Source organism: Sphaeramia orbicularis, chromosome 18 (assembly GCF_902148855.1).
Source record: "Sphaeramia orbicularis chromosome 18, fSphaOr1.1, whole genome shotgun sequence".
Classification (NCBI taxonomy): Eukaryota; Metazoa; Chordata; class Actinopteri; order Kurtiformes; family Apogonidae; genus Sphaeramia; species Sphaeramia orbicularis.
Genome location: NC_043974.1, coordinates 21,332,076 through 21,353,791, shown reverse-complemented (window position 1 = coordinate 21,353,791; position 21,716 = coordinate 21,332,076). Strand labels below are relative to the sequence as shown.

At 40.2% G+C, this 21,716-nt stretch overlaps 1 protein-coding gene across 3 annotated transcripts in view; it reads left to right on the top strand.

Moving 5' to 3' along the window:
• kirrel1a (kirre like nephrin family adhesion molecule 1a) overlaps positions 1 to 21,716 on the top strand; it is a 34,325-nt gene that overhangs the window by 9,210 nt on the left and 3,399 nt on the right. Inside the window, exons 2-14 of one of the 3 annotated variants that reach the window (XM_030161709.1) lie at positions 5,353 to 5,502; positions 8,440 to 8,589; positions 9,748 to 9,905; positions 10,002 to 10,152; positions 10,427 to 10,532; positions 10,688 to 10,836; positions 11,035 to 11,162; positions 12,105 to 12,231; positions 12,479 to 12,579; positions 15,479 to 15,695; positions 17,257 to 17,361; positions 18,965 to 19,092; positions 19,374 to 19,487. In XM_030161709.1, the coding sequence (XP_030017569.1) occupies positions 5,353 to 5,502; positions 8,440 to 8,589; positions 9,748 to 9,905; positions 10,002 to 10,152; positions 10,427 to 10,532; positions 10,688 to 10,836; positions 11,035 to 11,162; positions 12,105 to 12,231; positions 12,479 to 12,579; positions 15,479 to 15,695; positions 17,257 to 17,361; positions 18,965 to 19,092; positions 19,374 to 19,487 (1,784 nt within the window). Of the gene's footprint in view, positions 1 to 5,352; positions 5,503 to 8,439; positions 8,590 to 9,747; positions 9,906 to 10,001; positions 10,153 to 10,426; positions 10,533 to 10,687; positions 10,837 to 11,034; positions 11,163 to 12,104; positions 12,232 to 12,478; positions 12,580 to 15,478; positions 15,696 to 17,256; positions 17,365 to 18,964; positions 19,093 to 19,373; positions 19,488 to 21,716 lie in introns of all 3 variants that reach the window. The other 2 variants (XM_030161710.1, XM_030161708.1) reach the window with 2 other exon arrangements.

Here is a 21,716-nt window from a genome sequence, read left to right as displayed (position 1 = left end):
AGTTTACAGCTAATTGATTTGTTCATAATCATTTATTGTACTGAGTGACAATTTTGCTGATCAATTAATGGGTTTAAATCATTGTTTTGATAACACTTTATTGTTGTGTTTCTATCTAGACAACTCATATACACATGCAACCTGTTTTATAAAAAAGGTTACACTACCTTACATTTTGTAAACAAAGAAAACAGATTATTAGTATATTAATTGAAGGAAGACATGCATTACATATTTTTTCAAGTCACACACACACACACCTAATTTTAATACATATATTTACATGTTGTATTTACATACATTTTTGCCAGATATTTTGACTGCAACATGAGTTATAATTTTAGTGGTGTGGATTTCTCTGGGGTCTGTACCAAATAACCACATTTCCATATATTTGTAGAACGTGATTTGTAAGATCTCACTAGTACCAATGTACTTTATTTATAGTAGTGATACATTTTGCCCTTACCAAAAATTGCATCCAGAAATTTTAGAATTTGCAGTTTTGTTGATGTTTTGATAAACTGTTCTGTCCTTCTACAATGTATAGTGCTGTGATAATCAAGACCTAATATGTTTATGTCAGCACTGAAGTCACTGAAAACGGTTAAAAGAGAACTGAATTATTAAACTTTCAGTGGTCTTCTGCTCACACACTGTCAGATGCACACACAGATGAATCCATATCCCCAGTACACAGACTGACTGACAGACTGACAGCTCAATGTATGTACAGTCAAATTCAGCACACACACAGAGGGTGAGTCAGTGCTGCATGACTCCTATGGCTGCAACTTTGTCCTGAAACAATGATGTCATCTTCCTCCAACACACTTCACAGCTCTGTCTGTGGACCTCGCCGTCTCTTTGTTCTCCTATTCCTGCATCTCATTTTCAGGCAGCCCCTCCATAACACCAACACATCGGCCACACAGCGGCGATATGGAATTAGACAGATAACAAAATCAATTTGCAGCGGATTGACTAACAGTGAAGAGAGTGTGGTTGGAAAGGGGGTGAAAGGGAGAAATAATGAGAGATCGGTCCGGCTGCATGACTCTTAATTGGATAGGTGGAGGGAGGATGAGGTCATTGAAAAATGTTTTTTCAGACAAAAATGGGTGTACAGAGCACAAGGGATGGTTTCATCAGACATACAGATGCACAAATGTGTGTGCGCACTCATACACGCTTGTACAGAAAACTTTTTTTGGGTAGTTACTTTACACGTCAGCTGTTGCTATGGTGACGCAAGTCTATGATCCAGCCGAAGCGCAGGATTGGCTGGTGTAAGCACAGGAGAGGAAGGCAGGGGGACTTTGTTGGAGGGGTACAGAGGGGTACAGGGAGGGGGCCAGACACAAAGATAATTAGATCGATGCATAACAATCCATACAAATGCCATTTTATTTAATAGCATTTCATTCAGGGAGACTGAATGCCATCAGTAAACCATTTCCAGATCACTCTATGGCATCACTTCCAACCTTGTGTCCTGTCCCGTACAGTGAAAGGCGAGGCAAGCTTGTGCTGAAGCTGAAAAGCAGGCTTTGACATTCACCACCTAACAGCAGGGAGTGTGGTAAATCAAGAAATGCAGGGCATATGAGCGGCACACTGACTAAAAATAGCACCAAACATCTTTGCATGCATATACCCTTTCAGTAATTTTCAGTAACAAATTGACGGTTCATTAACTTGCTATTAAAACACCATTGCATGGTGCGAGAGGTGCTTTCAGGCTAAATTGTCGTGGTGGTTCACACTATGGCGACGTGTGGCCATGCTTTTGGTGAGTCACCCGGCGAGGATGTGTGTGCTCGCCTTTGGCTTTGCGTCTGCTTTGACAAGCCGAGGTCTCTGTCACAGTGTCTGCAGGGACTGTTGTCCTCGGCCCCAGATTAATCCTAATCCCTTTCCAAACTTTAACTAGGGGTGTGTTTAATCCTAGACTTAACTAAGTGCCCTTCCCAGTGAAGATGGAGATGCTCCATTGACTTGATGTTGTAGTCCGAGTCGCGGTGTAATTTATGTTCAGGAAACCGCTTCTATGTGTCGATTATATGTTTGGGACTTGGAGCGGTTGTGTTTGTGTGTGTGTTGACAGGAAATGGTTAGCCCATGTGGTGAAGGTTAGGTCATCTGTGCTCCCTGTTTTTGTTTGTGTGTGTCCATGTGTATGTGGTCATGGTTGCAGCTCTCTCTCCTACCGTGGTCTTTGTGTGGACAGGGTGCTCGGAGTCTCCCGGTGGTATCTTGGGGATCAGTGACTCAAGGAAATCAGGACACACTCTAAATTTGTCACTGCAGCATAACCCACATAATGAAAGAATACAAGCTCCCTCTCCTGCATGCACACTTTCCTGTCTTTCCTTTGCTTTGACTGCTATGTGCGCATAGATTTTCTGTTTTAAATATGCAGATACACACACACACAAGCACATCCACTCATGTTGACAACTGTTAACTGGGTAATATGGAAATCAGAAGGCGATGAGCACATGTTTAAATGAGTCAGTGTTTTCGGTACTCAGCCTTTGCATGGGTGTTTTCTCTGCAGATTGTGTAGCCTCCACTCTGGAGTATTCAGTTTGGATTATGTTTGTGGTTTACTGAGGCAGTTGAGGGAATACCTCCAGCTAACATATCTGAGGTGGTGGAGGAAAGGATTTGCTTGCCCTCAGGCTACTGTCAGGGTTGCGGGGTAGTTTAAACCCAGCTAAACTCTCTTTACACCCATGTATGTCTGTGAAGAAGCTTTTCATGCTTTTTAAAATGTAGAAATCCACATTTTACATTGTAGTAATTAGCATTAGTACAGTAAAGGCTATATCTTATTACAGGAAATGAAGGTAATTTGCTATCCACAGTAATCTTATGCTAAAAAGGATGGTTTGCACAGTCTTGGGAGTATTGTTCTTTCTCCTCCTTGATTACCACTACATTAATATCATATGTACCAACCATATTTTCTGAAGGTGTTTGACTTGTTTGGTTTATATGGAGCATTTTCGGCATGGTTCCACAGCCCAAATCATCATAATTTGATCTGTCATCTCCAGTAGGCGCCTGTTTTAAGGAAAAACAAAAAAAACAAACAAACAAACAAAAAAGCATTGATTGAAACTCACTGCACTAGTTGTCCAGCATGTGCCGGACAGAATAAGCACCTAGTTGGTGAACATTGTGTTGCATTTAGCAGCTAATTTTACCAGCCAGGTATATGTAGCTAGTGGAGACAAAAACAGAGATGAACAACAGTGAGGGTTGACTTAATTAGGTGGATAGATGAACTACAAAAGATAAATATTTCATCAGCTGAAACTCAGAATAAACAACAAAAATTTGCATTGATATATATTGACACAACATTTTAAAGCAAATGTAGATGATTTGATGAGAGTGTATGTCATGAGTATACTGAATTTAATGATATGATTTTGTTAATCCTGTGAATTTGGGCATTCCTCAGGGACCAAATTAAGGCCTTCTGTTGTTTTTTGTTTGAGTTCTGAATTATCCTAGGTATGCATGCTGCAAAGCTCCATCTGCATCTGATTCCCTTTTTATCGTGTATCCTAGCACTTCCCCTTTATCTTCCGAATATTAATGTGCTGCACTGTCAGAGTCCATTGTTGCGATTGGTACAGAAATCTTTTTGCATGACTGGGTTCTTTTGTATTATCAGGCATATTGTACCTCTGCAAATCACACCAAATCGGACATGATAGGGGGAGAGTGCATGTCTGTGTATACGAAAGGGAGGGATAATGTGAGAGATAGGAACCTTGGGTCATGATGGGGTGGGGGGTGGGGGGGTGTGGAGGCATATGGCAGTTGTTAAAAAAAGTGAGAGATGGAAGCCTTCAGAAAAGCACTGGAGGGCTCAGGGGGACAAGTGTGAGGGAACGATAGAGGGAGTGTAAGGGGAAGAGGGGAAAACAAGCAATAAAAAAGTAGAGAGGACAAGTGAGAAGGAGAGATGTAAATGGTAGGAGGTGAAGAAAAGGGAGTGAGGGAGAAAGAGAGAGACGGGTTAACGGGGGAATGAGAAAGAGAGGGAGAGAGAAAGTGCTGGAGGGCTGATATTTAATGTGATAAATGAGTTGTGACAGTCCGCCTCTAACCCCCTTCCAACCAGCGAGGAGGAGGAACACAAAAATAGAAAGCATTATGGGTAAAAGGACATATACAGCATTATATATGTATATAGAAAGAAGGAGACACATACATACTGTAGAGAAAGAGGTAGAGAAAAATCAGTGCAGGCAAAAGGACATTCATAGACAGCATTATAGATGTACAAAGTGAAGGAGGCGAGTGGGGATGCATACTTATAAAGGGAAAGCAGAGAGTGAAGCAAAGCAATTTGGGTAAAGGACATACAACATTATGGAGAGAACAGAGGGAGAGAGGTAATGGCAGAGGAGGAGGAGGAAGGTGGACGGAGTGCATGCAGCATTGGGTTAATGATCTACTGTACGAGATTCTTCGAAATAACAAGTGGGAGGGTGGTGGCGGTGGTGAAAGCAAGAGACAGAATGGAAAGAATGAAAATTTAAAGCAAGTCCTCTACAGAGAGATTGCCTCTCTTCTATTGTACGGGTGTCATGTCTTCGAGCGACAGCTAATTACAACTTGTCATCATACAGCGTGCAACAAGAGTTTTTTTTTCTTCTTGTTTTTCCTCGTATTAGTCGGTTGGTTGGTGGGCCTGCTCAGCACGGGGCTATCTGCTGTGGCATTGGTCTACAGACTGGAGGGAGAGAGCCTGGTAGACAATGACAGCCACTGTAGTTTTGGTTGGGGAGTGGAAGCCTGGGAGATGACTCATAGGGAGGAATGAGGAGAGGAGAAACAGAAAGAGGGAGGGCCAGAGAGTTTTGAAGAAATAGAAGTCAGGAGCGAGAAGAAAAGACGTGTGAGAGACCCTATGGCTGAAGTTGCCTGTTTGATCTCCCAGCTTTTTTCTCCTGAGTCAGCATTAACTGCGTCTTCCTCTTCTTTCTCTTTCTTTCTTCCTCTCTGTCTCTGGTCTGATTTCCTCTACTTTGACAACTTTATCTTCCCATGCCGCTCTTTACTCCTCTGCGGTGCTCAGTTAATGGCCTCAAGCCATTGTGTGATCAAAGATGGCAATCGTGGCATTCCATTGCTGCTGGGGGAATGCCACGAATGGGGAATGCAGTTTTTAATCAATTAACCATAAAACCACAGATACAATAATATGCTTTATTTCCGCTTTTGGTGGTTTTATAGAAGCTTGCCTGCAGCGTGTGCACACTGAGAATGAGAAAGTCCCTAATTTATCTTTCTTTTTCCTCCCTATCCCCTCTTCTTCTCAACCTCCAGCGTGGACAGCGAGGTTCTCTCAGGAGCCGGCAGACCAGTCGGTGGTGCGGGGCCAGAGGGTGATCCTGTCCTGCGTTGTCTTCAACTACTCGGGCATTGTTCAGTGGACCAAAGATGGCCTGGCTCTGGGCATCGGAGAGGACCTCCGGGGTGAGACTTCTCACAGCCTCCTCAAGCTGTCCAACATGTGATTAAGATGGGCTTTTCAAGGTCCATGGTTCTGATACTTTGTGAAAGAAGATGCTGAAAGGCAAAATTCTGAACTTAATGCTTTAAGATGGAAAATTATGTTTAGTGAACTATTTACAGTTCACTTGTTACACCACACTCCAAAGTGCAGAAAAAGAGGCATGTGAAGTAAAACTCATCTGGTGTTCTCATTGCATTCACAACATTTGTGTTTTCTACGATTCTAAGTTGTGTCTCAGGTCTGGCACACTGACATAACCATCATCAAGCCACACAAAAGGCAAATTATGCAGAAAATACAATACTTTCACCTTAATAGCTGTATTATCAATAGACTGATATCATGGCCCAACAAAAAGTGTTCACACAAAAGCACTATACAATACGAACAACAGTTCTTGAATCCCAAGTGCATGTAGTGGAGCGCCTCCAATGTTCAGACCCTTCTTGGATAGAGTGTAGGTAGGTCTGTTTGAAAGCAAACAGTCAATTAGTATTAGAAAGTGGTACCTCAGCAGTTGTCTTTGCCACTAAACCATTATTGACGAACACAAAGGCACACTTACTATTCACCTGATTCTGCTGTAACATTATTGACAAAGATTGTGCAGGTGACAATATACGAAAACAGCTGAAACAGCCAAATAGCACTGTCTATTTTCAGTAGATAAGAGGACAGGAATAAAGATAATGATAAATACAGTAAAATGTAGCTTAAAGACTGACTTAGCAGTGCTGTTTCGTCAACTCTTTCACATCGGTTTAAGTGATATATTTGCACACTCAACCAGTGTTGGTGTGACATTGCGTGCTAGTACCTCCAGTGGCTAATGTATGCTGACAAAATATTTTTGCTGCTGAATGTTTTAGTTACAGTCAGATTGAGCCAGCAGAGCAATTTTGCCCAGGAGATGTTAAAGGTTACTGTCATGTTACTGAAAGACAGCTCAACGGCCGCATCAGCTCTTTCATCGCATCCTGTTGTGAAGATGTGGCACCTCTTTAGGTTGATGTTAAATTTGGCCTCCATGAGCACACGTGCATCCACTGTTTGATGGGGAAATTCTAAGCTCCCCAAGGCACAATTAACAGTATGATGTGACTGAGGAGCATCACATCATCACCTCTGTCATATCAGCAGTGGGTGACTGGCCATTATCTGATTTTTCTTGAAAGGCTGAAACAGTGTTCTCCCTGGTCTTCCTCTTTGCATTTTCATCCTTTTTGTTGAAGTTTTCATTTTGATTTATTAAGTCTCCCACTTCTCAGTCTGTCAACAACAACGACAACTTGGGCACAGCTTGTCTGACTTTGACAAAACTTGGAAGAATGATGCATCTAAAGAATCTCTGCAATTCTGGACGGTTTCCAGAATCGCACTGATTAGCCTAAAGGCGGCTGTGCAATTACTGGTCAGAACAAGTGAGCATATTTCAAGCAGAATGGTCCAGAGGGGGACTGCATTGTTTGTGACATGCTGATGCCTTGTTTTTGTTGATTCTCCTCTCCTCTCCTCTCCTCTCCTCTCCTCTCCTCTCCTCTCCTCTCCTCTCCTCTCCTCTCCTCTCCTCTCCTCTCCTCTCCTCTCCTCTCCTCTCCTCTCCTCTCCTCTCCTCTCCTCTCCTCTCCTCTCCATCTCCTCTCCATCCCTCATGACCTCCACTTAAGATTCCTGGTTCCTTTTTCTCCTTCTTGTTCTCCTTTTCTCAGCTGCCTCTGTTGTGCAGAGTCCTCTCCTATTCTTCATTTAACTTCTCTCTAGTACCTTGTCTCTTTCTCTCTACTTACCTTGCTTGACACGCTTTCAGTTCATGCTCCTCTCTTTTTGTCAACCCTTCTGTCCCTCCTCTGTCCTCTTCGCTGTCCTCGTCTGTCTCTTCACCACACTTTCTGCCTCTCCCTCCCTTTCTCCCCCCCCTTCTTTTAATCATATTGTTACTGTAATGGTCCAGTGCTTCAAGCCAAAGCTTTTAAATAAAAACATGTGAATGAACACTGGCCGCTTCATGCACACATCCACTCGGTGGGTGTGTTTGTGTTTGTGTGTGTATGAGCCTGTGTCCCTCTGCCCCCCTCTTTCTGTGGGCTTTTCATACGCTTTCTCGCTCTCGACATTTCACATGCAAATGCACGTATATACAAGGCACACACACACATGCACACATGCATGCAGAAACAAGGACACACAAGGTTAGGCAAGCGGCAAGGCTCGATTTGGAGCCTGTACATGGAAATGGCAGAGAGAATTTTACATGCGATCTACGTCTGGGCAGCAAACATGAATTCTGCACCATAGACTGGAGTCGATGTGAGCCCTCTAAAACGTTGCTGTCATAATGCATTCATCTTTTCCCCCTGCTGGTGAAAGGGAGCATGGCTGCCACCTAATGGTGAGAATGTACAGCAGTGACACAGCTGTGCCGTGTGACGGATGGGGGAAGGGAAAGGCAGGACTGGAGAGGCTGTGTTGTGTGCGTATGATTGTGTATGTATTGTGCAGCTGCATCAATGTGTATGTTTGGTCATGCGTTTTTTGTGTGTGAATATCTATCATGTCGGGTTCATGCATCTCTCTAGTGTCACCAACACTGCTGCAGAAAACATTTATTCCATGTATGACACAGGGTGAACATCTGACATTTCCTAGTCAGCATGAATAGTGATTTCTTCATAGTATTATTGTTTCCAAATTCTGCTACAGGCTTCATGGGTGAATCCACAGGCATATGACCTATGTCCAACTTTTATTTGAAGGTCCCACTGTTACTGCAATATGAACATAAACTCACTGTAAGCCAAGATCAGCACTGAGATAACAACAAAAAACTCTTAAAATGCAGTATTTCAACTGTGGAAGTGATTGCATTTGTTTTACTTTTGATTGCCTGTGTGTTTCAGCCTGGCCCAGGTACCGTGTACTGCGTGTCCAGGAGTTGGGCCAGTACAACTTGGAGATCCTGTCAGCTGACCTATCCGATGACTCCCTGTATGAGTGTCAGGCCCCTGATGCTGCCCTGAGGTCCAGGAGGGCCAAACTCACCGTCCTCAGTACGTTTATGTATTTGAGAATAATGGTATAAGAAAATATTGATACTTGATTGACACTTGCGTATTATGATGTTATATCATGCTGCTGTATCAGTGCTCAAAAACACGAGTTATTTTCTCAATTGTTAGGACTCGTTTCCTGAAATGTATGCTCCAATTCCCAAAATCCTAAACACAAGTCAGTCACTACACACATCTACACAAACTTCAAACGTCCATGTCAAGACCAAGCTCTGCCTTCAGTAAAAGAGATCAAATACACAAACAGAACACAACAGTCATGACACACTGATGGGTCAGTTGAGAACACTGTGATGAGAGCATGTTACTGTAATGAATCCTGAGGCCAATAAAGACAGACTGTATACGTGTCAGATGTGAATTTGGCAATGTACTGAAGTAAAAAGTAATTGAGCAGAAAATGAGATGTAAAGTAAGTAAAGTAAATGTAGCTGATATAAGTAAATGTAGCTGATCAAACAGATAAAAACTTAGAATACACTATTGTTAAAGTAATTTTCCATGTCTTTACCAACCAAAAAAATTTTGTACATGAAGAAAGAAATCATACTTATTCTGCCTCAGTATCCTATCTCTGGTTTGGATCAGGCTGAGATTCTCTTCACTATCACAAATTATGTTAGACTTGCAGGCAGAGCACAGCAGTGGATAGAGTTTGGAGATTTGGAGCATACATTTTAGGAAATGTGTCTTAAAACATGAGGAAAACTATAAAAGTTTGCATACAAATTTGTGCAAAAGACGGTGGTTGATTTTGCACTGTGTTTAACCCCCTGGCCGCTGCTTAGCAGTCTTATGATCTATCTTCAAATTGCACAAAATGTAGCGCTTTGCTGTTAACAGAGAAAATGCAAATGCATATGCCCTCTGTTCCAGCATAAAAAGTAAACTTTTTTACTCAGATTTGATGCATCTGATCTTTGTACCATGATACTTGTCTTAAAATTGGAGTAAAAATGAGCGGTAGAGATACATGTTGCTGACAGTACTCGTATTTATGCACTGAACTCTAATTTCTGTAAGATATCACAGATTTATTTAATTGGACAGCCTTGTTTGTGGAAGTGTGGTTTTATATACTCAGCATTATGAAATGTGACTGTTTGTGTATCTAAACCTTCCTTCCTCCTGCCTCAGTTCCCCCAGATGACCCAGTGATAGATGGGGGTCCAGAGGTGCTGCTGAATGCAGGGGAGTCCTACAACCTGAGCTGTGTGTCCCGAGGGGCCAAACCGCCTTCTATGATCGATTGGCTCAAGGATGGCCTGCCCGTGGAGGGGGCTGTCAGTATTACTGTGAGTGCCCTTTACATGCTAGATACAATAAATATGCTTTCATGCCCTGTGTTTACAATTTCAGTATTTCAACCCCTTTCTGTCCTCCATTTTCAGGAGGTGCTTCCAGACAGGAAGAGGGTGACCACACGCAGCTACCTGCCCATTCATCCCGTTGACACAGATACTGGGAGGAACTACAGCTGTGTGACCACCAACCTGGCCGTTCCCACCGGCAAAAGCACAACTGTCACCCTCAACGTACACCGTAAGTAATACTGCCTTCTAGTGCAGCCGTTAGAAATGTTGTATTTAATAAGAATGTTTCATTAATACAAATGGTGTTTTTACAATTATGACTTATTGTAAAAGATGATCATTTCAAACCATGTGCTAAATGCTTTCATTGCTGTGCCAAAGTAGTGTTGAACAGCCTTTTTGCACCAGAATGCCCATACTGCCGCATACTGTGGTTTAGATGTTGTTAAGGCTGTCACTAAGTGAGTGTAAATGTGTGAAGTGGTGTGTTCTTTCTCTGACAGATCCACCGACAGTGACCTTGTCCATCGAGCCTCGATCTGTCCTGGAGGGGGACAGAGTCACCTTCACCTGCCAAGCTCACGCTAACCCTCCTATTATGGGCTACAGGTCAGTTTTCATACAAACTCCCTCTTACTCTCACTGAAGCTGGATAACTAGGCACATTTTTTTTCACTTCAGCAGGATTCTTGTTGGTGTCAAAATGAATTTATCTTTGTTTTATTTTTTAATATTTTATAATTTTGTGAAATATTCAATCCTAGGTGGGCTAAGGGCGGTGTGGTGCTGCAGGGAGCCAGGGAAAGTGTGTTCACTACTAAAGCTGATCACTCTTTCTTCACTGAGCCCGTCTCCTGTCTGGTTTTCAATGCTGTAGGAAAGACCAACGTCAGCATCCTGGTGGATGTTCACTGTGAGTCACAGAACATTCATCTCTCCTTGTTGAATCATTTGTTGCCGGCTTCACTCACTTTAGTCTGGAGTCAGATGGATAAAGCACACTATTGTTGTGTTTCTTCTTCTCTGAGCTACTTCTCCCCTTTAGTCCTACTGCATTATTACTCAAACACAACAAAGAAAATCTCCTATCTCTCTCCCTCTCTGTCTTCAGTCGGTCCAATCTTGTTGGTAGAGCCTCAGCCAAAAACAGTGGATGTTGACTCTGATGTCACACTGAACTGTAAATGGGCTGGAAATCCTCCACTCACCCTCACCTGGTTCAAAAAGGGTTCAAACATGGTAAGAAGCAGAGCCTACGCTTTGTGCACTTTTCTTCTGTTCTTGTATTTGCAGTATTTTACAGGTCTGTCTTTGTGTTTACAAAGATCTGTACACTGTGCACTTAGATTTGTTGTATTTCTTGTCAATTTTGTCACATACTTGTGACTCACTACAGATACATTTGGTGTGTAGAAATATTTATGTCATTCTATAGACAATTTCTTTTTTATTTTGAGCTCTTGTTGTGTGCCTAAATATCTCGCCTAACCACTGGTCAGTTGACTTGCAAGTAATGTAAAATGTGTCTCTTCTTACATGTTTAAGGACCCCCATTTATAAGCTGAGGACTGCTTCTGGAGTGTCCTAGTACAAGATGTATTTTTTGGCTCAATTGTTGATTTTAATAACTGTAATACTTTTGTAATGTATTTTCTAATAAAATAAAAAATTAAATCAATTATAATAAAAATAAATTATAAGACACGGCAACAAGCAATTCAAAGCTGTCTTTATACATATGTTTCTTACTACACATTGATTTAGCTTACAAGTACATCTCCATACTGTAGTGTTGTGCAGGTTATTCCTCTATTTCTAAGTAGTTTTATATTTAGCCATAATTTTCACACAGCTAATTTTCCAGTGGATGTGGTTACTAGGCAACTGCAAAACCTTTGTGATGGGTTAAAAAAAGGATCCAAGTTTGCATTATTCGCTAGTCAAGGTCAATCAGCAGTGTAGTACAACATATATAATCAAATAAATCTAGACGATAAATCTAGACGTGCACATATGCTTCATGATGTATAAAAATAATAAGCTTCACAGGTGGAAGCATAGAAATACACTAGTCCCTCTTTTACCTGTGTTCAAGTGGGCTTTTATTTTGTTTATCCTTTCATGCTGTTTGGCAGATTTGCCCTGTTTATATTTGTGGTCTTTTCATTTACACCCCCACAGGTTCTGAGTAACAGCAACCAGCTGTATCTGAAGTCGGTGAGCCAGGCAGATGCAGGCCAGTATGTATGTAAGGCCATCGTCCCACGGATCGGAGTTGGAGAGACTGAGGTCACGCTCACAGTCAACGGTCAGAAAACATCCATGCAGTTCAATGTGACACTGCTCATAGATGAAAATGCTGTAGTTTAAAAAAGGTCAGCTTGTCAGTAATTGAAGAAATAAATATAGTAGGGCCAAAAGCCGTTTATTTTTGAATACAGTCATTTCTTTGTGAATAGGCTTTATAAGGTCAACAGGAAAATATCACGACGGCAATGATTTGTTTTCAAGTGATTTCATTTTCATTCACATGTTGTCATATTTGGCCTATGCAGGTCCTCCCATCATCTCCAGTGATCCAGTCCAGTATGCAGTGAGAGGAGAGAGAGGAGAGGTGAAATGCTACATAGCCAGTACACCTCCCCCAGATAAAATCGTAAGTACAAAAACACAGTCCTACAAAACATTTCTGCCACAAAATCTACAACGAAAACCTTTTCAGACTCTTAATTCCTTTATTTATTATTCAAACCAAAAATGGCAAACAAGAAAAAAAGCTTTGGCAAGAAAAAGCACAACGCTGTACCTCTTTAGTTTGACAGTGATTTGTATTTTACTATTACTGTACCCTCCTGTTCCTAAATGGCTCCGCTCCTGCACAGTTAATGCTTTTAGGCACTGTCCCTTTTCCTTTCGAGCAGTGACTCACCCTAAAACTCTCCCAGAATTTTCCTCCAACCCATCACGTAAACAAACCAACACTAACACTAACCCTGTCCCGCTTTTAGCTACTGCGTCAGAAATCATCCCCATTGCCTTTTGTCCACTCGTCTGTATCACAGAGATGCAGTAGTAGTAGCTCCTCAGCTCCCCGGCCTCTGTGACTGATCCATCCTGACTCACAGTGCACGCTCCTAATGCAAAAGGTTGGGACAGAAAAAGATTTATAAAATATAAAGGACTGGAGAGGAACAGTTGTCCCAGTAAATGCCACATCTCAGAGATTCTCTTTCCTCTGGAATAAGCGGGCAGATTATGGGAACATGTGGGTTTATGCATAATTAACATGCCTCAGTACAGTGCTTCAATGCTGAATAATACAGCTGCTTTTAGTGGCTTTAAAATTGGAAAATGTGCAAGATTCTCACCAGCTCAGTCATGCCCATTCACCTCTCCTTCAGTCCGAAGAAACATACAAACTGTTGCTGGCCTGAGTAAGTCATACAATGTGTGTGTTTACATGCAAGCGTGTACTTACATGTGTGGATTTACTGCTGCATCAGCTGTGTATTGTAGGCACAGTTATCCTAATAGCCAAGTGTGTGAAGCTAACCCCACGACTGCCAACAGATGTCTAACAGTTGTCCATAAGGATTTAAGAAGAGAAAAATTCCGTCATGTCATGGGTAAAATTCTTTCTTTAAGGTTTCTGCACCATGACTGGAGGAGCAGTTTTGGAAAATCATAGCAGAATGGTTAACTTTCATGGTTTATCATACTGTTCTTTTATATTTTGTTTGATCGGTGTGCAGGAAAAGTTGTGGAATGTGAACATTTTATTATTGTGCTGGCAACCAACTTTAACATTGCTGTCTTTGAAAAACAAAACAGTTTAAAGATGCTGAAGTGTTGAAGCTGTTATTGTTGCTATGCTCTGCATTCATGTCATTAATTATGTACAAGGAATTAAAACTGGTATGCTGTTCAGACAGTGTATCGCACAGCACCGCAAGCTGAAATATTATACATTAATGTGTACATATGTTTGTCATGCTTGAGTGCAATACTGGATGCATAAGGCTTGACTTATAGTTGTCTTTGAAGTGCATTGACTTCAATAATAAATACTGAGGTGTTCAAAGGTTGAAGACTGTGTTCAGTTGAAAGTATCTTATAGATAAACAGTGATGAAGAAAAATCACTGTTTTTACCCCGTATTTATCATTGTTTATCATACAGCCTGCCCACAGTCAAATATTTAATTCTAAATACCAGAATTTGAAAATACATACCCTCCTCTTGCACCTCTTTCCTATCTAACCTATGCGTAGTTTGCATGACACATGAAGAGACTGTTTCGTGTCACGAGTGAAGCCAAAATCTAATGGGTAGTGGAGCTGCCGTGTTGTTTTCCTGATGAGTCTGCAGTAGAAATGTGTCTGATGGAGCCTAAATAATATTGTTGCAATTGAAAGCTTTTTATGGTCTTTATCGCCCAATGAAGCAAAGAAAATGTTGGTGACTGAAGCTTTAACTCTGGGGTTCCCAAACATTTTCTGCTTGCCTGCCATAACAGCTGCATTTTTAATGATTCTTCCACTGTCAAAACATTGTCCAATCAGATTTTCAGGTTCATGAGAACAGAGACCTACGGTGGCCAACAAGGGCCAAACACATTGCAATGGCCCAATGCGTTTCAGTTAAGAGAAAACAGCTGCAAGTACAGAAACGATGCAAATTCACAAACTCAAACACAAGTCTAAATGAGGTTCAAAAAGAGGAATGTGGTGTAAATGAAAAAAATGCACCGCAAGAAACAAAAACATATGCATAATCATCAAATGCTCTGCAAATAAAGAAACGATGCAAACCACGAAAACATCTGCAAACAAAAAACACTGCATAACCAGTCACTACAACGGAAGTGCTCTAAACCTGCAGCCAGCGATTATTGACAACAGACAAGTGCAAATAGAATCAAATAAAAGTCACATGACCACGCTATGCCGTAAGTTCAATTTGTTCCCACTATAGTTTGAAACCCTGTCAGTCAGCTGTTCTCCGTCTCTCTCTCCATCCTGTGTGTCTCTGCATTGAGCTGTTCTGCTGACAGTGCCCCCTACAGGTTTGGAGCACTTCCGTTGTAATCACTGGTTATGCAGCGTTTTTTGTTTGCAGATGTTTTTGTGGTTTGAATCATTTTGTGCTTTGCATTGTTTCTCTTTTTGCAGAGCATTTCATGATTATGCATGTGTTTTTGTGTCTTGTGGCACATTTTTTCATTTGTACCTCTTTTTGTACCTCGGGTTAGACTTGTGTTTGAGTTTGTGAATTTGCATCGTTTCTGTACTTGCAGCTGTTTTCTCTAACTGACACGCATTGGGTTGTTGCAATGTGTTTGGCCCTTGTCAGCCACCGTAGAGACCCCCACTCATAACAGACCAACTTAACAAACCAACACTCTTCTATTTGAATTAGGAAAATTAATGCACATACCATGGCCGACTTGTGTATTTTACTCTAATCTAGTGCTAAATTCAGAGCATAAGATTGGGAAATGCACCTTTGTCTATTTTCACTGTGATTCAATATGTTTTTCTGCGTCTGTGCTGCAGGTGTGGGCGTGGAAGGAGAACGTCTGGGAGAAGGAGAAGGGGACGCTGCTGGAGAGGTACACGGTAGAGCAGAGCAAACCGTCAGCGGAGGGCGGTGGCGTCCTCTCCACCCTCACCATCAACAACGTGATGGAGTCCGACTTCCTGTCCACCTACAACTGCACGGCCTGGAACTCATTCGGCCCAGGCACCATGATCATCACACTGGAAGAGACAGGTGAGTTTTGCATACAGTTTTTTTACGTATTCATGTATTTCTCCAGTTGCCTTAGACTTTTGTGGGCAGACATGAAGAAGATAAATAATTAAAGGCAGCAGATTCCTTGAGCAGTGAACTGTATGGAGTGTTACCAGCTCTGTTTGCCTGTGACCAATAGTGTCAGAATAAACATTAACCCTTAAAGACCCAAACAGCCAAAGTTGACCAGAATTGTCTACTGATGTAAAATATGTAATACCTGTTGATCCACTAATCCTACCAATACGTGTAAATAATTGATTTAAAATGCAGTTTGTCATCTTTTCACGGTCATCAGATTTGATCCATTTGGACGTTCAGAGGCTCCGTAGTAAACGTGGAAACATTGTCTGCAACATTGATTCATTTGTAAAACCCATGTAGTTTGATTAATGACAGTGATGACACTTGGTTTGTGTTCAGTTCATGATATATATTGCCTAAAACATCTCCTTTTTTCAGTTTTCTCTGTTTTTGATATAATAACCCGCAACTTTGATTTGAGTTAAATATAGAAATACACCTTATTTTTACTAAAAATACACAAAATACAGAGGATAATATTTTAATAAATGGTGACAAATCACTTAAGAAAGTCTAAATAGACAGAAAAATTAATTTGGGAACTGCCACAAAACTACCATGGGATCTTTATCTTGAAGGTTAATGGGATAGTTTTCTGTCATTTTATGTTTTATACTTTTTTAGCATCCTTAAAGGGGTCATATTTTGCTAAACTCACTTTTATAAGTCTTTGGTACATTTATTTGTGTATTTGGACCCTAATAGTTCAAAAAGTTTGAATTTGAACTCTCCAGGTGCTACAAAGCTATCTTTATATTCATTTTGGCAAAAATCAAGTGGATTTCTACAACCCGTTTTAATTCCTGCTTAATTTGTTACATCCATAAGTAGTTACGTCCTGACATTTGCACATATAAGGTCAAGACTTCTGAAGAACATTTCTCAGAGTACGCCATAATTGTTTGTCAGCAGCAGCGGTTGTAGTCCATACCAAAAATATGTCCAAACTTCGAGCCGATTAATGTTCAGTTGTTGGCTGAATGGGACAGAGCAGCACAGCCAACAGTCTGGAGGGGGTGGGGCATGAAGTGGCTCATTTGCATTTAAAGGGCCAGTGCTCAAAATGACCTTTTTGGTGTCATTATTCAGAAATAGGGCTGAAGATGGACCTGTGGAGTCGAATTAATGAAGAATTCAGACTCAAGCATAGCATTTACAGTTTATGTAGACCACAGGGAAATGTTTTAAAATGCATAATTTCATTTAAAAAAGCAAAATATCACTCCTTTAAGAAAGTCTAAATAGAGAGTAAAATTAATTTCTGGAACTGCCACAAAAATACCACCAGGTCTTTATGGGTTAATGGGATGTTCTTCTGTAATTTTATGTTTTATATCTTCCTCTGACATCTTTAGTATCCTTAATTTACCTTTCTCAACTAATATAATTCTATATAATCCTATTATCTCTCTGACTCTTTTTGTGGGTTTTCTCTTTCTCCACCCACTCATTTCAGAGGAGGTCCCAGTGGGCATTATAGCTGGTGGGACTGTGGGCTCCACCATCCTCTTGTTCATCTTTCTGCTCATCCTCGTTCTCATCTTCTACAGGCAACGCAAAGGCAGTGAGTCATATCCTCCATGTGCTTACAGTATGAAACCACAGTCTGCAACAGTAGTGTTTTCATGCATTATTGATGTTTTTACTTGTCATGAATTTCATTATTTCACAATGATAGTTCGCTTATTTATAGTTTATATGTGGGGTAGAAGCTTATTTTAGACGAAATAACAAAAAGGTTCTAACACCTACAATTGGTTTTTCACCCTCTAGATCAGGGGTGTCAAACTCTTTATAGTTCATATGTTCATATGTTCTCAAGTGGGCCGAACCAGTAGAATAATAACATAATAATATATAAATAATGATAACTATTTTTCACTTTATTTTAGTGTGAAACAATAACATTGAAAAAAGCTGAAATTTCTTAAGCGATTTTTTTTTTTTTTTTTACTTTATTTTTATTTGTTTTATCAACAGACAATACAACACAGAAACTAGGGGTCAGTGGTAGAACACAAAATATCTAAATGACACACAGTAGTAATTATGATTTGTTTTGTTTATAGTCCAGCCATTTTGTCCCGTGCTTTATGAAGATATGTTCCTTGAGCTGTAGATAATAAGTCAATCTTTCCTCTATTATAGCTAGCCACTGATCCTCACAGGGTGCATCAGTTCTTAAACGCAATTTTAACAATATTATGCCACAACTTATTATTTATACATGTGCATTATGGATCAGATCAGCAAAGGTTAAAAAAAAAACATTTCTTTAGACATTACAGGTTTTTCATATAATTGTTTTATTTATTTGTGCATCATAAAACAGCGAGAGAAAAATAATAAATAAATAAATAAATAAAAACAACATTCAAACACGTAACATCATTGTGCAGGAGAGGATAGAAGCCAGAAAAGGCTTATGTGAATACCTCCCCGGAAATAAACAATACACAGGAAAAAAAAGACAAAAAAGAATTAAAAAATACGATATAACTGAAATAACAAGCTAAAGTAAAAACAATAAAAATACAAATCAAATTACAAATCATCAAATCCAAATCAAATGATATACAGCCTTACATTTTTTCATGAATTAGAGTCCTTTTCAAATGCTTTTTAAATAATGATAAAGAAGATGTTGATTAAAGTTCAGGTCGTAGATTATTCCAAAAATTATATGTTGTGGTTATTCATATTTTATTGTAAAAGTACAGTTTGTAAATGTAAATATTTTCATAATTTAATGTTTTTTTTGCACTAAAACAGAGGAAAATCTGGAGTTGTCATTACTTATAGACATAATGTAATACTGTTTGTTTCACATTAAACTAAGAAGAAAATTTGGACTCATAATTTATAGGTTTTTATGATATTATTTTACTTGAGCTCACATTTGGTCTTTATGTGGAACAAACTAAAATGAGTTCAACACCCTTGACCGTTAATATCTTCAGTGTCATTTTTGTACTTTGCAAATTCATCCCGTGGGCCGGATTGGAACCTTTGGAGGGCCGGTTTTGGCCCGCGGGCCCCGTAGTTGACACCCCTGTTCTAGATGTAGGTCTCTTCTGAATTTGCTGCTCCTAGTGCTTGTGAAAACACACGGGCCTTGCTACGTGTGTCCAGCGGTATTCAACCTTGCCGTGTTCTGCTTCCAGGTCGGCGCGGGGTCACGCTGGGTAAGCCCGACATCAAGGTGGAGACGATAAACAAGGAGACCCACAGCTTAGAGGAGGACTCCGGCAGCGTGTCCACAGCATCGCGCATGGTCAAGGCCATGTACTCGGTGAGCAGCAGCAGGATATGTGTGCTTGAGCCGGACTCTGTTTATACAGCCTGTAGTCGTAGAGAAAAAACTCACATTAACTCAGTAACCTCTCCCTATGTTGCACTGCACCTTTTGACTGAAAACAAACTCTGTGCTATCTCCTGTCATCTCTCTTTTTAACCCTTTTAACACTCTTTTCTCTTTTCCTGTCATACTCTGTTGCCTCCTTCCCTTTTCCGTTTCGTTATGGCACCTTCTCTCCTCCTTTTTATTTTTGTTCCTCTTGTTTGACGGTTTAGTTTCTCCCCTCTGTGTCCTTCTCTCCTTCCAATCAGCCTTTTAAAGATGATATTGAGCTCAAGTCTGACCTCCGGAGTGACACCCTGGACACCCGCCAGGAATATGACCTAAAGGTGAGAGCGTACAGTTGCCAGAAACATTTATTTATATTTACTCAGGAAACAGATAGTCTTCAAAATCTATTAAATCATCATTAACGAACTGAGAGGGCAAATACAAACACACAGATACAGGACATGATGTCAAAATTATGTTAACTACAAAGTCTTGCTGAGTTTGTTTCATTCTGACTGCACCTCAAGGGCTTGAAAATATCCTAATCATTACTGACACGGTGACTCTGAGTGATGACTCTCATCCAATGACGAACAGTTTCCTTTTTTTTCTGAAGGAAACACTGTCACCCAGGATGACAGGATGAGAGTACAAGTAGATAGAAGGCACAGTGCAATGATTTTCTTCATTTTTAAATACTGAAGTAACATAATATTTGTAAGTGTATAATAAAAATGAGCGCAGCAAAAATAAATGAGTCACTGTGGTAATAAATCAGATCCAAAGGCACTCTGATGAAGACTCTGTGTAGTTGAAATGCATTGGAGATGATGTATAAGATCTTTATTAAGCTCTGTTATTACAGTAGAAGTAATGAAGGACTCTTGCCATTGTATTTTTGCACTGGTTACTTTTTCAACATTAATTATTGATCTTTTGTTTGTCATCCAAAGATTTTTTTGTGGTTGTTGTGCCAGTTAAAAGTTTACTCCAACTTCACTACCACCACCACAGGTTGGATTTGTAGTCTGAAACAAGAATACCTCTGTATTTTTTTTTCAGAAAGTTGAAATTTTATTGGAATTTAGAAGATCTCAACCATTCTTTCAAGATTATACCCTCTAGAGGGTGCACATGTGCATCTGGAACAGTCAGATGGAGACAAAGGAGCAGGATGTGAATAGACAGCTGCAGTCTGGTTTTTGACAGATTGAATTCCTAAAATAAAATGTACATATCTGTTAATATTGTGCTTCAGAAGACTCTACTGCATCCGTACCGTTTGATTTTTTTCAGTGACTGTTATAATTTGACTGAAATGCACATTTTTTTAAATCAAGTAGCTATTATCTATTCTCTGCTATGCTGTGTATTTAGAAAAAGAAGATAAAAGTGGTTCTACTGTTACTAAAACACACCAAATATTTATTTCAAGGTCAGCTTTTTCTTTACAACTGGTGGCGGAAAAACTTTAACCCACTCTTTATATTCACCAACAAGAACCTTATTATTGCATTTCTACAGTACACGTGAGCTTTGTTCCATAGTTACCACCATTGCCTTCAGTCTTTGTTAGTCAGAGGAAACTAACCCCCCGATTACTTAAAAAGCAGACTCACTCATTGTGAAGATATTTAACAAGGGAATAAAAAACATTGCAAAAAGGTAAAAAAAAAAAAAAAAAAAATAGAAAGAAGAAAGGACAATTTGTTATATTCTGCCCATTCAGCTATTATGAATCATTTATCCTTTGTGACACCATGGGGTTAGGCTAAGGTGATGTGAATGTGTTTTCGCACGTAAAGCTGCCAAAATGTTCTGCTGAAACCCCCCCCACCCCCATGAATATTTTGTGAGGGCAAACACACCACGCCTCTAGCTGGAGTGCTGCCTCAGATCACTTTGAAGAAACACAGACATGAATCCACCCCAGGAGGTGGTTAGATCACCCCGACAACAGACTCACCCGGAGGTTTTTTGTTTTTTTTTGTTTTTTTTTTATGCTTTCCGCCTGGAGTACCAAAGCAGTGAAACAAAGCTGGGTGGGGGGGAAGTTGGCTTCATGAGAGATGACATGGCAGAATCATGACAGAAATAGCAGTAGACCACCATAAGTGCATTTGGGATCAAAATCTTATATTCCATTATAGGCCATTTCATATCTAGGTCATGACATGGACTTATTGCAACACAGCACATTCTCTGTAAAACCACAGTAAAAGACCTTTCTCATATTACATTGTGAATTATGTACATGAAAAAAAGTAATTGATAATACTTGTTCTTCTCAGAAATAATTAAAAAATGTTGCCATAAAGAGTGCATTTTACAACACCATGAAATAAACAAAAGAGCATAATATGAAACAATAGATGTTCTTTCCACTGTTATACATATTCACACTGAGTTTCTTTCCTAAGTGAGAGGAAGAGGAGGGATTCTTTACCTGGACAATGTGGAATCAACTCTGCCCATTCGCTGGGATCCATATCAGTCAAGAATCTGATTAAGTTCATGAAAACATGGAGAGGAAACTGCCAAAACAGATTTAGCCTATTTTTGTGTCA